General features: G+C 35.2%; 1 protein-coding gene across 1 annotated transcript in view; it reads right to left on the bottom strand.

Annotated features, from left to right (window-relative positions):
• Positions 1-373: 373 nt before the first annotated feature.
• HBS1L (HBS1 like translational GTPase) overlaps positions 374-16,474 on the bottom strand; it is a 64,554-nt gene continuing 48,453 nt past the window's right edge. Inside the window, exons 8-18 of the mRNA XM_085217253.1 lie at positions 15,569-15,686; positions 12,996-13,142; positions 12,267-12,341; positions 11,405-11,522; positions 11,147-11,215; positions 7,879-7,983; positions 5,544-5,634; positions 3,832-3,940; positions 3,103-3,203; positions 2,047-2,191; positions 374-1,043 (exon numbers count right to left, since the gene is read on the bottom strand). Of these exons, the coding sequence (XP_085073379.1) occupies positions 1,032-1,043; positions 2,047-2,191; positions 3,103-3,203; positions 3,832-3,940; positions 5,544-5,634; positions 7,879-7,983; positions 11,147-11,215; positions 11,405-11,522; positions 12,267-12,341; positions 12,996-13,142; positions 15,569-15,686 (1,090 nt within the window). The 3' untranslated portion in view covers positions 374-1,031. The remainder of the gene's footprint in view (positions 1,044-2,046; positions 2,192-3,102; positions 3,204-3,831; positions 3,941-5,543; positions 5,635-7,878; positions 7,984-11,146; positions 11,216-11,404; positions 11,523-12,266; positions 12,342-12,995; positions 13,143-15,568; positions 15,687-16,474) is intronic.

The raw sequence follows: 16,474 nt of genomic DNA, 5'->3' as shown, positions 1-16,474 counted from the left end.
CAAATTTTGATTCAAAAAAGTTGATATGGCTTCGTTGCCCAATATAGGCCATTTATTCATCAACCAACTGGAGCCTCTGGTCAGCTACAGGCTTTAGTAAATAAAACAATCTGGCTTCATCAACACATCCCAATAATCTACCAGCTTTTGTTCAGAAAAACACCGCATCTGGGTGAAAGAGATCCATGTGCACAGTAGCTGCACCAAGGAGCAACATATGAGAGAAAATTATTTTCATAGAACGGAGAAGTCACGTGTCTATTTTGCATTTTATGTTTCTAAGTTCAGACAAACTTATGAATCACAGAAAGGAAGGAAAAATTTATAACAACTTAGAAGTGTTTAAATAAAATAAAGATCAAAGAGTCGAAAATTATGCTCTAAGTTATTTTATTATTCTTACATTTTAAAAAATAAAATTAGCCAGAGTTGGCACAACTTCTACGACACAGCAAAAGAAACTTCTTTTTTCTTTTAAATAAATTTAGGGACAGGAAAAAAAAAAATCCTGGTACAACACTACATGCCATTCTCTTGAACCCAAAGTAAATAGTTCGTTTTACCCTGAATATGCGTTCAACTCAAACCTCAAAATATATTAGACCAATAAAGTTACTTTACTGAATTAATGTGCAGCAAAAAAAGCAGATCAAAGAAAATATGTAAACAATTTATGTCTAGAAGGAGTTTGCTTCATGATGATTCATCACTTTTTTCCCTCCCCCCATTCAACTTCCTAATATTTTTCCATCAGGCTCTTTAACGGGTAAATTCCACATGGAGCAATACTTGGACTCTTCTGATCAGTGAGTGCAACATCAGCAATTTCTTGTCAGTTGGCATCTTGTTCTGCAGTGGGAGAGACTGATGAAAGGTTCCCTCAGAAGTCTAATTCAAACTAACTTTTGTGACCATCTTCTTCCCCCCAGTAAATTGCACTTGTTCCTTCAGCTGAAGTAACTGGATTCTTAAACAGAAGTCTGGATATCTGATTGCATTTTGGTTGGATTGTGGAAGTCCAGGCACCGCTGTCATTCTTTAATCTAAAAATCAAATAGAAAAAAAATGGTGAAAAATGAAGTAGTAACTGTAAAGTGATCACAGCTTTTTCCAATGTGATTATCTGTGGGAAAAAAAAAAAGACTCCTTTTGCTCTGAAATTCTCTGGAAAAAGATTACAAGGGCTAAAACAGTCATACTCAAAGAACAAAGCGTTTAGTAGTTCTCAATTGTACAAATACTGGACATCATAGGTCTAAACAACTTCACTCACTTCAAGTTACATTTAAGCAAAAAGATCAAAGCCTGAAATCTGGATCCCATTAACAACCATATAGCATTAAAGCATCATAATTCACAGAGTCTTTGGTAGATCAGAGAGAAGCCAGAAATTTTCAAGCTCTAATAACAAGTTTTGACATTAAGCCACTCAGCTTTACATCTCAGTACCATAACTTTGTTAATATTTCTTAATTTCTCTCTCTCAGGTCTAGAATAAGAGCTTAAATTCTAAATCAAAGATCACAGCAATACTTTTAAAATGTCAGATAAGGGTCATTTCTATTTTTTTGCTCTTAATAGAAAGTAAAGCATTTATATTTAACCCCATGCCTCCACTTACACTTGACTGGAAAAAATCTATAGGCATTGATAAGAATAGTAACATACAACCACCTTCAGTGCTAACAGACTAAGATAGGAGACACAAACTCACCATAGTAAAAATGGCCAATACTTCTTATTTAAAAATCTATTATTCTTATTTTAAAATAAAAACTATTTCCAGTATATTTATACAGTCAATTAAGTTTTAGAAAGACCGATACTAAAAACAAAGTTATTTTTAATTGGTGAGAGGGGACAAAACATATAAATTTCAGAAGTTAGCACTTTCCTTGCAGCTTGCTAAAGCATTGTCTCTTTTTAAGCAAAATAAATTCCATTTTTAGGCTAAAAGGCATAAAATAAAACATAAAAACTAAACGCTATATGAAAGTAAACAGCACTCCTTTACATTATAGAAATTCCACTATAACAACACCATACCTCTGTGATAACTCCTGCAGCAATAGTGGAACCACCGTAGCGTAACATAAACCTCCCAAGCTCTTTAAAATCTTTATACAACTCTACAGCAACTGGCCTTTGAGTTTCTAGTTCTATTAAAGCATTCTGTCCTTTAGAAAGGAACCTGAAATAAATAAGCAGAAAAATATTATAAATATATACATATATAAATGAAAAAGAGAACAGTGAGTAATTGGAAAAAATAAACTTATAAAGCTCAAAGTATGATGATCAAGTTTGATTTAAAGTATAACCCAAGGCAACAGAGTGAAAACTCATTTGCCTGGAGCACAGCTTTCTAAAAGGCATCTGCCTTTTCTTTAAAAACTTCCAGAGAAGGTCATTCACCACAATATCCAGACAATTGTTTACAAATGAATTATGCCATTAACACCCAGTTTTTACACCTAACAGAAACCAGTCTTGTTTCAAACCTAAGTCCCTGTAACTTAGGAGCCAATCCATTACTCTATAGACACCTTTCCCTAACCCTACCCCTATCCCTTTCAGTAAGTCTCAGTCATGCCATTTCTGGAAAATGATTATTTTAATTATTTGTTTGCCAAATAACATCTCTATCCAAATACAGCTTTCTTGTAACAAGAGGGACATTCCTATAGGTTAACTTGTATGAGATGGTTCTGTTCGATTCTGACCGACAGTGTAGCAGAATTCACAGTAACCCATTTCCATGATTATGCCCATTTCATAAGAAGAAGTGAGATAATGTAAAAAATAGATCTTTTAAGCACAGGGCTAGTGATTTGGGATTCACTCTCAGTTCTGCAACTGACCTTATGGAAGTAATTTTACTTCTCAGGTGCTCAGTCCTCATTAAGTGGAAACAATTTTTTAATTCATAAAGCACTCTGAAATCTAAGCACGAAACCAGCTAAAATAATGGAAGCATTTTTTTTTTTTATGTCCTCATAAACACATTATTTCTTCATATTAGAACTTGCTTGATAAAGCACACTTCAATTTAAACTCAGCTCATTTTTTTTTACATAATCTTTAAGTATTCAGAACACTTACTTAGGTTTTTTCTTTGTCACTTCACCAGTGCTTTTGTGCAGGATGCTCAACAATCTTCTAATAGTAGCAGGTTCACTTACTGTTTGATAGTGTAAAAGCACCTAAAACATAGCTTTCTTTTATTAAATCTTATAAAATAATCAGAAATCCTATGCGTTAGTACTCAAAAACAAATAGCTCTTTTAAGATTTTTTTAAACAAATGCTTCTAAAACTTCTCTCTCAAGAGTCCCCACTTCACATTCAGTAACTGTTTTTATTTCCTAAGCTTTGTGATCTCTGCCAATGTAACAACGTATTATTATTATGTTCACATATTATTTAATTACAAATACATTTTTCACTCTTAAGTGTTTAGTTTGTGCCATGTCTATGTAATTCTGTAGTATTAACCATTTTTTGTTGTTGTTGTTTTCAAGGTATCTTATAACTAAGTGCATCATTATATTCCTAACAGGTATGGGCTTTCAGAAGAACAGCCTAGCCTGACTCCATGCTGGAATGCATTCTCCGAAAAGGCCTAGCTAGGCATCAGAAGTCATCAAGATGCACAAGCAACCACAGCAGCACCTTACATCCTCTTCAAGTTGCAGAAGAATTAGTTTCCCTTGGGGGAAGGGAAAAACGTCTGGATACTAAATGACTTTTTTACATTAGACATGTGGGAAAGCATATGGAGAGGAAAAACCCTGAGCAACTTGAAATGAAAATAAGTTTCAGAGAGACTTACAGGGAATCCTTTGGTGACTGGAATCTCAATGTTGAAGATGAGAATCCGAGCTCTGAATCGAGTGCAAACTTTAACAGGTTCCTTGGGATCACAAAATACACAGCCAACACTACAAAAAAGGAGAACAAAAGTTCTTATTTTAACACATATATGTATATATGCATATGTGTCATATATGCATAATATGGTATGTCATACACACGATATAAAGAGCTTAATTGCCATTTTGAAAAAAAAAACCAACATGTTTAAGACACGTAAAGCAATGACAACAACATCTAATAACAGCCAGGAGAAAAAAAATAATCAGGAATATCTTATTTAAACCTAAAACCCAAGTAATTTCTATACGATATCTACGCTGCTTAATGGATATGCATGACGAGGTCTGTCTAGTTCAATGAACAATTACATCCACTGCTAATCAGTTTCTAAAAATGTCATCGTTTCCTGTGTGTAGGTACTTTGAAGAATTAGACTTTCATTCAGAGATCGTTCCAAATCAACAGCACAAAATACTGCAGCGAATCCAAAACAGCAGTGCCTCTGTAATTTAGCTAATTTGTGGACAGATTAACATAGTGATCAGGAGTCTCAAAACTCTCTCGGGAACACTTACATCCAAAAAGCTCTACTTATAATAAACTCAGTCACAAAAAAGCCGATGCTCATTTCAAGTCATTAAGGTAGACTAGACAGCTTTCTCGAGCAGCTGTCATCAGACAGCTAAAATGAAAGTTAATCCCTCCCTCCCCCCAAAAAAAGACCAGAAAGAGTGGCTGTGTGATTAAACCTACACATAAGAAGTAATCAAATTTCACCAAAATGAAGAAGACTTAAAACCTGCACCCCTTCTTGACAAACCTAGTACGTCTTCAGAAGAGAAATGACATCAAAGTGATGAACTGTATCAAGCCTTCATTTAATAAGTAAATTTTATTCTTCATTTAATAACTACATACCCCAAAGAAACGTGTTTTTTTTCTTTAGAAACAAAGCATAAATTTAAAATCTATCAAGGCATTTTCCAAGCAGTAGTTTGAAAAGTTCATATCTTTTCAATGTAATAGAGCTGTACAGATTACAGACCCAATTATCTAGCTTGAATAACAATTGTTACTTCCCTAAAAACTTGGGGCTAATGCTCAGCACAAAACCTATATACTGAAATAGACACAAAGCCATTTGCTCAGCCTCCTTGCATACATCAAAACAAAAAAACATAAAGGGTCAGCAAAGCATTTGCCATGAGATAAAGTGACTGAACGTGTTGAACAAGAAGTTCAACATCAATTTCACCTATCCAGCTTTACTTATTGGCATGCAATGGCAGTTGTTTGGATGCATTTTGTTAGAAAAATTTTGACAAGCTCTTCAAAAACATCTTTTTTTTTTTCATTTAGCAGAAGGAATTGACTTAATTCAGTAATTAAGGCATCTAAGGAGAAGTCTTCAGGAAAAAAGCTTAGAAGGTTGCTAGTGTCAGCACGAAGCACAACAGCTAACAGTATTCTTCTGAGGCTGCCGTTGTACTTAAAGCAGATGTTTCCAACGTTTGTACATGCAAGCCAGGTGATAGGCATCACTTCGGTTTTAAATATCCTGGTAGCCACATCATTCTTCAAGTAAACCGCTGATTGTTAAGTGTAATACTTATAAAGCTTTTCATTAAAAACAAACCGTTACTTAGACTGAAACTTAGTTCTGCTCACTTGATTTTGATGATATCCATGCCGGTCAAAGTGAGACTAACGTGATCTCCTGCTGCAGCCCAATCAACCGGTTCATCGTGAAGTGTGATTCCTGGAAATGAGTAAGAACAGAACCGCACAGTGAAGTACCTAGGTTCTGAGTTACAAACAAACACCTCTGTTTGGGCCATTTGTGCTTCATCAACCATTACTCATCAATTTTCAGTATGAATGGGTTGAGAGTAAAAGCTTTTTAACTGAGAACACTGAGGAAGCTTTTTTCTTTTTCCCTCTTGCTAAGAACTCACTATTCTCTAACCCCACCCTGCACAATAACATGGCTTTATATAAGCCATAAGAGAGGCCCTGGCACTTGTCACATAGCGCAGATGACGCAGTCCTGAAAATGCCGTAGTACTGAAAATCTCCGTGTCTGCCCCACCCATCCTTTGAGGCACATGCACACCCTAGACCGCATCTTTCATATACTTTAATGGTACTATGTCAACTTTCATTTACCTTAAGTGGATTTGCTAACTCTTTCATAAAAAAGCGTAACAGACTGCCTTTCATTCACGACATTGCATCTATTAGAAAGCGTCATTAGAAGTAATTTTATTCCTATCTTCATGTATTCTAAATGCTTTAAAAGTTATCCTGCTAAGTAGGTGAGTATAAGACTAATTTTTCCCCGACTTAAAATTCTGAACTTTCCAGTGGACACCAAGAATTATATTTCTCAGAAAAAAACACTTTTAATAATTACTGCATCATTTATAGGATCTACTTCTATTTCACTTCAGACTGTGTTTATATATTTGCAAATCTGTTCCCAAACCATTTGTCAAAGCCATGTCAGGAAGTCTCATTCAGCTACATGTTAAGTACTGCTTTTTGAACAGTTTTATAATTATTACCTATGTATGTGCCATTCTCACAAAATGATTAAATCAAGTTCAGCCTCTCGAAAATGAAAAACTCATTCTATTGTGCACACTACATACAGTTAATATATTATAGTGAATTACATAATCTTTTCTTCACATTAAATGCAAATAATACATTCAGATTAGATGTTAGGAAAATATCCTTTACTCAGAGGGTGGTGAGGCACTGCCACTGCTGCCCAGAGAAGCTGTGGGCTTCCCCATCCCTAGAGGTGCTCAAGATCAGGACAGATGGAGCCCTGGGCAGCCTGAACTGGTGGGTGGCAGCCCAGAGCAGGAGGTTGGAACTGGGTGGTCTTTAAGGACCCTTCCAACCCAAGCCATTCCCTGATTCCATGATTAATGAACTAATACTCTCAATGGTTCACTCAGTGTTTCAGACATATGAGAGACAGTACACAAGGGAACCATAGAATTGTACACAGAGTTGGGTATTCCCAAACTGAATGTGACAAAAAAACCATCTTTTTCCCTGCCTCTTCCCTCACTCTCAAAACAAAGGACTGACTACAGCAGTCATCATCATCATTTGTGTGTCATCCATGTTACTGTAATTTTCTTGTGCATTGCTAACGATGTATGTACAACAGTACAAACATGCACACTGAAGAGCCTCTCAAAGTAAGACCAAGAAAGCTGGTTTTGGAACAGAGCACAACAGTCATACTGACATGTTGCAGAACTCAGATTAAATAGTTAAATACTGAAACCTATTTATTTCAAGGTCATATTTTTTTAACTCATTGGTGTATGCTCAACAATCCTGTTTCAAGAACAGAAAACTAAAACAGCTAAATACTCAATGTCTTGACTTAGCAATTCCTCCTTTCAAAGATGAAATATATTCAAGATTAAATCCAATTTTCTTGTATTTTGTTGGTGCTCAGGACATTTATATCCTGAAAGTTTGTATATTAATGAAAGATTCAGTGATAAATCTCATGAAAAAACAGCCTAGACATAATTCTCAAGGTTTTTCACATCTTAATCATAAGCATCATTTCTTGTTCAACATCCTCAAACTTCCTAACAGCAGTTACATTGCACAGCAAACCTGAATATTAATGATTTTTGTACTGAATTTTTTAAATAGGCATATATATATTGTTGCAATTCAGAAGATTCTTTTTTAATAGATAGTTCATAAAACAAAGTCATGAGGCCATAACACTTGGAATATCTGATATAGCAAAAAAAGGTAAAAAAAAAAAAAAAAAAAAAAAAGTAAGATTTCACATACTCTTCACAGACATATTTATACAGATACAGTCACATCTAAAGAAATCCGTTTTATGCTTTCACATTTTATGTTTGACAGTTAGTATCAGTTTGACAGTCTGTTGCCATTTCAGTAACTGCTTCTAAGCCCAGTATTGACCTGAAAGTAAACACACTTCTGAAGACTGTACCTTTTGCAGTGCAAGTTTCATTGGGAGGCATTGCCAGAAGTCGTTCTCCAACTTGAATATAGCCAGCTTCTATTTTTCCAGTCACACAGAATCCTGATCCTTGGTCTGCAATAAACACAGTAATGATTTGAAACAACTTCATAAGGTCAATTTCCCATCACAAGTTAGCCCTTCAGAAACACGCAGATAAGTCTGTAATATAATAAAGACTTTTTCCCCAGTAGAGAGTTCAGTACTTGCAAGGCAGCCAGCTGTGCATCATTGTGAAAATGAAACGTTCAATTCAAAACCTCTAGATCTTATGTTTTTCAGAACTAAGGAGAAATATCCTTCTTTAAACAACTGTAGGAGCATGAAGAAATATTTTTTAGTTTTGCAGTATTAGATTAAGCCCCTTCATTTCTAGGGATTTTATTTAATTCGTGATTTTCTAATTACAGATAAAAAATATACCACAGTCATAACAATTTTCATACACACAGGTGCAACTTCCTATGCCATTTACTGTTTAACTGAGTCAGAGCTCTACATGCTCTGTTTGCATATTTCATTTACTCCTAGAAAAATCAATAAATGATTTGGTCCTATTTAACATGAGGAGTTCCTATAACTGCAAAATACTTCACTATTTCTAAGTAGACGATATGCAATTTGTTTTAATTCTTGAATGCTCACATCCCTAACTGATACCCTGCTCATTACTTGAACAAATCATCAATTATTTTTAAAAGAGGTGCCACACATGCACATTTACAAATAAACACCTTAACAAATGCCTCTCTCCCACAGCAAATGCTTATGGATATATTTAAAAAAAAATCATCTGAAGTGATTCTACATAGACAACACAAACAACAAATATACATTTTGGTGAATATTAGAAGGCAGTAATCAGCAAACATATTAATATTTTTTTACCATATTAATCTTGAGTCTTATACCTCCAACACTTCGTTTTGCATTCATAACTGTTATTGAGGAATGTTTCCATCTAGCTAGCTGGAAAACTATTACCAGTATGTCTGTGAGCTAATCTCCCCTCTACTCATTCTGGCAAACAGGTTGAACACAGTCAGTTAACAGAAGACATAGGATGTCAAAAGAATAGAAACCTGGAGAAGTAGATGTCTGCTAGAAAAGCATCCAGATATCATGGTACATAAGCTATCTCAACACTGTATCAAAAAGAACCTAAAGCTAGCTCTGTAAGCACATGCAGACAACCAAAATCATGAACTGGTTCCTGGTTCCCAGCCATCTCCAAGCATAATCAAAAAACAACTCTTTCACTACATCACCTGCTCTGCCTTGGTAGGCTAGTATGTTGTTTGAAGCCTTGCACATGCTGACTTCTTCCTTTACTCCCCCATGAGATCAGTGCAAGTTAAAAAATGCATAGTAGCGGACAGAATTGGGCCATAAAAAAAAAGGCTTGATTTCTACACATCATGCTAGTTAAGTTCTCCTAGGTCACAGTGACCATTCACAGGATTAGGCCTCTTAGCAATCAATGCTTTTCTCAAGTCAGGTCAAGTCATACCCTATAATGAGCTCAGTGAGGACTGATGCTGCAGTGAAGACAAATGTGTTTCCAGACAGCTCTTGTCAGGAGATAGCTTGCCTGGAGAGAACATTAGGAGGCCTATGGAGGTCAGTAAAACCAGGCCGAGGTAGATGAAACATATGCATTACAACCTCAATAAAGAAAGGGGATTTCCAAGCTGCATAAAAGTGAACTCAGCGCTCTCACTTTTTACATAGTTCTGCTCAGTTCAAAGTGCAGGAGAAGCAGGACTGCTTCTCCTGCATATGCATGCACGTTGGAATAGAGCTGAGAATAACTGTTGCTTCTGTAGTGGTATCTGCAGTTACTTCCTCTAATGGCATCCAAGTTAATTAAGTTCTGATATCACATGTTTAAAAAAAAAAACAACCCACAATCTAAAAAGTACCTAAAAGGCCACATTCATAAATGAACCCTGTATTTGTAAATTGAGTTTCTTTCTAAAACCATTGTTGGTTTGCTTACTTTAGCAAAAATCAGTCTTTCTTCCAGAGAGCAGATTTAATCTAAATTGTTCATTTAGTGAAACATCAGTCAACACAAAAAATGATTATTGCAACAAAAAATATTATTTTGAAAGATCTCAATCAAAAATTCCAAAAAACTTTCCACAGCTCACAAATTGAATGTAAGTATAGTGAAAACCTGAAATATGAAATCTGTGATAGTGCACCAGGGCAAATTCTCATGCAGTGTTTCAACACTTAGTATTACGGCTTCAGCATGCTAAGTTGGCTATCCCAGGGCATTCATAACAAGTAGTATTTTCTCAAAGACCCAAATCAGAACGTCTCAGAATAGATTTTTCCAATTACAGTCAGTATTTCAACCTGGTTTGTTCATTATTTCCCCTACAAACAGCCTATACCTAAATTCAAATTTCTTTTAAAATACTGATCTAAATAATATGTGATTTAAAAGATTTTTTCATGCTGCCATTTGGTTTGCAACATTTCTGAAGGAAGCTGCTCAGAGTTTCAAATTAGATACCTATGTTATATATGCCTTATTTTTAAGACATTTTCTAAATTATTTCTAAATGTAAATACATTTAACTCTGAAAATATTAAGTTTATCACAAAAATCTTAGCTGCTCACAGCATTCCATTTTCTTCAGGCCACGGCAACAAAAACTGATTATAGTTATTGACTGTCCATATTTATACTAGTGCTAAGGAGCAGCTTGGAGCCTTTCAGTTTATCTTTGGCTGGCTACAAAGCTTCACCAAGCCACTCCCTTTCTTCTACTCCCTCCCCAGGCTTTATATGAAAATAAAAAATGAACATAAAAGAAGCAAGTCACACTTTTTTTTTTAATTATTATTTTTTTAATTTAAATTAAATCTAGGACTGAAAGGTAAAAGGCCTAGAAATCGCACTTGCAAAGACAAAGAAGCAGTACTCTAGGGAACAAAAACCGGTTTGGAAAAGAAAGGCTCCCAGATACTGTCCCACAGAACCATCAATTCATTACATAACTAGTTACAAAGTCACCTAGATTCTTCCTCAATTTTTTTCCAATAGGTTTCTCCTTCAGTGATGGTGTCTAAAATTCCAAAAAGAACAGTACTTAGATTACTATTCCTGTTCAAATCCACTGAAAGACATAAAGCACCTATTTTAACACCTATTTTTACATCTCCTTTCAACACTAGTTTTAAATAATGCTGTCATTCTGGTGAAAACATTAGAAAAATAACCAACCTTTAAAAACATCAGCAACACACAATCTAAACGGTTTGTCCACTGATCTTTGCGGTGGCTTGAAAGAATCTGCAAAAAAATTGGTAAGACCTTTTAGAATATCTGTATTTAAAAAACCCTCTCAACAACTTCTCACTTGGGACTTAATCAACCACATTGCATTCCAAAGACTTTGTCTCACATCTTTCCCAAAATCAATATTTTGACACGCACATGACTGAGCCATATTTTTTTCTAAGTGAGAAAAACTTCACTCACCGATTTGCTCTAACAAACACTTCCCTTGATACCATTTTGTGAGGTCACTTGACTGACTTCTTGTGACTAGATTTTCACCACCAAGACCACTTGTTGGAATATAAGCCACATCAGATTCCTAATTATGAAAATAAACAGAAGTTAATCAGACATTGTTAGAAGCCCCTTCTAGCAAAAGCAAAGTGTGCATTTTTCAATATTACACCTCTAAGCTTTATTTTGTATTTCCCCTAGAAAAGATAGGCTACTTGGTGAATCCATTTCCTTTCTGTTTATCTTCCCTAGTCACAGTGCTCCAGCAAGGAGTTAAGATAACAACATTAACAACTAGAAACTGATTTCAGGTAACAAACTCCACCTCCATATCAGACAGGCATGCTTTAGTCTGAGCTGCTGTTCTACGCATAACTATTTCAGGAAGGCTGCAACCAGTTCAAATAGATAGTAGTTTGAACTAAGGAAATGGTAGAAATAACTGAGAATGGCAAATAGAGTGTTCTTTTAGTTCATAATCCTTGCCAAGACCTGCTCCAATATAAAATCATCTACTGTAATTCATATAACACTGAATATTTCAGCAATCCTTCGTCTACTCTGCTTTTAGAAAACAATTCTAAGAGACTACAATACGAGTGCCCCAAAGATTCAACAGACCTAAGAAAAGATGGTGACAGAAAGAGTATTAAAGAACTGATTAACCTTACATAAGCGTCAGAGAACACTCCAGCAGTAAGAAAAGGAATCTGCAATAATACGTGCACATATGACCAGCAAAAAAGTGATATAAAATAACCTGACCATAACAACTACTCATCCTATCCAAATGCCTGAACAAAGCAATGACCTCAGAAGTCTATGTTACCTTGAAGCCAGCTTGTTTAAGAAACTGGCCAAGCTTACTGGTAATTTCCTGGAATCTTTCTTGTTGCCAATTGACCTAAAATAGAAACAGACTGTGATAGTAAATTGTAGATTTCTAACACCTTAAACAACAGTTGCATGTCATTAAGTCTGTAGTACCAATTGGGCTTCTCACACACAGCACCTGCAGATGTTGTAAATACAAGATTTCCAGGTGGGTTAATAGTTGAATACGTAAAAGCAAACAAACACATTAACAAATAATGACAACAGTCAACACAAATTTGCATGTGGCTCTAGTTTGATTAGTTCTTGAACAGCATCTCATTCTTCCTTTTTTTGCTTTTCTTTTTTTTAAAATGCTCATACAAAATTTAGATTCATGAAGAATCATATATCACACCAATAATTTAAAACACAGCAAGATTTAAATAAAGCTCTTGGACTTGACCTGACTGACTATCAAGGTGCCCTTACAGATGCCACTGGATTAGCACCTTAGTCCAAATTTTCACACCTTTACTCATTTTAAATTTAAATATTCTATCATTCTAGCGTGCTTTGAAAATATACTCGAACAGAAAATTAGTGTATAACCTAAATAAAAGACTAAGGGCTGAAAATCAAAGAAAGAAGCAATTTTATTATTAGTTTCATAATATTGATCCTTAAATTGACCCACAGTCCTAGGTGAAACCCCTTCATTTAACTGAGAAAGTTAAGCAAGTACCTGGTCCATTTTATTGACTGCAACAGCTAACTGCGTGACTCCAAGAGATCGCACTAATAATCCATGTTCTCGAGTTTGTCCACCTGTCTCAAATCCCGCTTCAAATTCTCCTCTGCTGGCATCCACAACCAAAATAGCCACATCAGCCTGGATTATAAAAACAAATGCAAAAAAAAAAGTCCCAAACAATTAAAACTGTTTATGAGGTGATAATACTCTGACTAAACACGCTCATCAGCAATAGCCCACACAAGTGCACTTTACAGAGAAGGAATGTGCTTCAAACACAACTTAAACAGTTTATTTTATCTGCTTCAGGTCCATTTCACTGAGGTATTGTGGCATTGCATCACCTCATGTCATTCATTGTTATTTTATGTTAAACACAAGCCAAAACCTGGCTGAGGAATCTGTCTTCTTCAAAGCACCCACTTTGCTGAATGGACCTCAACTAATGAAAGTATTATTCAACCAGACACAACTGCTTCATGTTGCATGTTGATGCTTCACAATCTATTCAGCACAAAGGAGCATGCCAGACTCCAAAATATGTAGTAATCTACTACATATTTTATTACCTAGGCAAACACTCTGCCATGGCATTGAAGACAAATAGTTATTGCAGTCTACAGCACTGTAGAAAAACCAGCACACAAGGAAAAAGGATGAATTTAGCTGTCAACCTTACATGTTGCTATATAACATGCCTATTAAAAAAAATCAGATAATGAAAGCAATCAGAAAACAACTTTCCCTTTTTTCAGAAGTAACAGCCAGTTAGAGTTAACGGAAAGAGAGAAAAGACGTGCTTTCTCATATTCTTTACATATATAACCTTCAGGATACAGAGAGAAGAAATAAAGCCAGCATCATGGTGCCCTAGTCCAAAATACCTCTCCCATTGACCCAGATGCAAATTCCCCACATCTCACACAGGGAGGCTTATGCATGCATGAGTATGATGAAAGGGAGAGGGGGATGAACTTTCCCACTGCTCAGAGCCTCAGAAGTGCATTGTGGTAGATGTCTCCCTACAGAAAAATGTATTTTTTTTAAAAATTAATTTTTTTAAATTAATTTTTTTTAAATTAAAGTTACACAGAAAAGAAATGGCGTTGGAACTGAAGTGAATTAACTATGTATTTAAGGCCAGATCCTGGTTCTGATAAGGCTCATTTGCATTTTGTGCAACAGCAGTTGGGGATTCACACTAACAAAATTTCCCCTGATATGAAGGCATCACGGCCATACTTGCTTTCTTCAACCCATTTCTTCTCTGCTGAGGCTACTTGAGCATCAAAAGCTTGTATAGTTTCAGTGATTTCTTTAATAGGCTTCAGAATACAATTGCCCTGAGGGAAGTCCTGAGGGAGTCCTGAGAGAACACAGAAAATGCATCAAGCCTTAGCTGGCAAGTCTTGTCTTCTGCTGAACTAAGGCAACCACTAGTAGGTCTGCAAGTTGTATCCTAACACTTTGTGTTTGCATTACATTTTTTAAAGATGACAAAGCACTTAAAATGAAAACTGGAAAGAAAACAGTGTGGTTGAGTCAACATTTTCTAGTGATCTAAAACTAAAGAACTAATTCTGGTTTCAAAAATCCTGATCATTCTGCAGTGTATGTATCATGATAGAAGTAACTATACATGCCCTACACCACACTTTGAGAACTTTGCCTGTCCTGTATCCTAACCACTGAGTCACAATACCTGAATTCTTACCCAGCCTCTGCTACAGAGCTAGAACATGATTTGGAGCAAACAGCTTTCCTACAGCAGTTACTCTCACTATAAAACCATAGTAACAGTACCTATCCTTATTGAGATAATAAAACACAAACCTCTACACAGTATGTGTCACAACACTTTAACTCTTGTAATTCAAGGAATCAGTCCTACTATTAAAAAAAAAAAAAAAGATGCATTTTCAAGTGGAAAAGAAATCACACATTTTATCGCATTTAACAGCATACTATTCTCCCCTATTTAACTATCTAAATTAATTAACTAGCCTATGTGAGAATGGGAGGCATAATACCAAATTCAGTGATAGAGCCCACTGCTTTTGGATTTTACCTACTGCTCCCAAAACCACAGTCACGCAGTCCGCACACTGTGTGACTTCCACTGAATAAAACAGACAAATTGCACATGAACTCTTATCTGTGCTTAGTCATACATTATGAAATGTATTAAACACATGGATGCCTTTTGCTGGCCTAACTAAACTTTTTCTTTAAGCTCAAAACCACTTAAAAATCTTTATCTACAAAACTACGTTCACAGAGATTCTTGAATAGATAAACGACACATTTGAAAAACTGATTCCATCTAACTGCAGCTCAGTATTCAATCTACTTCCCTAATAATGCTCTTCCAAAAAGTTAACTACAAAAAAAAAAGCTACCTTTAACATTAAAACAAATATACTCCATCTAAAGTTTAGGAAACTTGCAAGCTATTCTAGAACGAACGATTCCATTTCATCTTAGTTTTTAAAAGAAGAAAGCCAATTTAATTTTAAAAAGTTATAAATAACGCTATTGGAAAAAAAATTTTAAACCATCTCTACCTGTGCAGCTCCTGTGATCATATTTGGAATAAAGTCTTTGTGGCCTGGAGCATCCATCAGAGTAATTACTTTAGTCTTCGTCTCAAATTTGGTCATACCCACATCCATTGTTACTCCCCTTAAACAAGACATATGTGGAACATTTCATTAGAACAGTTTTGAAAGCTTCACAGAGGTATCAAGTAAGCTATTATAAGCACAATCATGAAATTATACAGGTAATAAATTTCATTTGATTCACTCTGCATCAAAAAATTGAAAGAAATCTGCTTGCTGGAAAAGACGACGCTAGAGCTATCTTTATGTAAGTCTAGTCTTACAAAAATCAAGCAAAAATACCTGTTTAGAGACATTTTCCTTTAATAATTACAATTTATCTTCTGAAGAAATGTCTTGTATCTAAGTGAATAAAGGTCAGAAAGTGGAAAAAAGAAAATTAAAAAAAAAAAATAGAACCAGGGATACAAGTTTAGGGCTCATAAAATTTTTTTCAGAAGAGTTTAATTGCTGTTAACATTTTACTTTTCATAGATAATAAATTCTTGACCATATTTCTAGTTTATCATCTTAACCACACTGCACCGCAAGTAGCTTTTATTCATAATATGGTTAACTTGTTAATTTTTCTTTTACAGAGCAGTGAAAATAATTACAGTTCTAATCCAGTTACATCTACAAGCATTAAATTTTTCTCCCCATCAGCTTTTCCTCTCTTACATACTTTGACAAATATTACAACAACACTACCAATACTATACAGATTAGAAACCCTAACATCAGGCTTCTTCTGAAAATCACATTCAGTTGCTTCTGGATATTCTCCCCCAGTTCCCTGTTCCCACTCCTACTCAGGTTTCTACGTTCATTTCATAACTGAAAGGAGTTGCATATGCAAAAGTTTAGTTA

The sequence above is a fragment of the Meleagris gallopavo genome, chromosome 2 (assembly GCF_905368555.1).
Source record: "Meleagris gallopavo chromosome 2, MGAL_WU_HG_1.1, whole genome shotgun sequence".
Taxonomy (NCBI): domain Eukaryota; kingdom Metazoa; phylum Chordata; class Aves; order Galliformes; family Phasianidae; genus Meleagris; species Meleagris gallopavo.
This window is presented reverse-complemented; position numbering and strand designations above follow the sequence as displayed.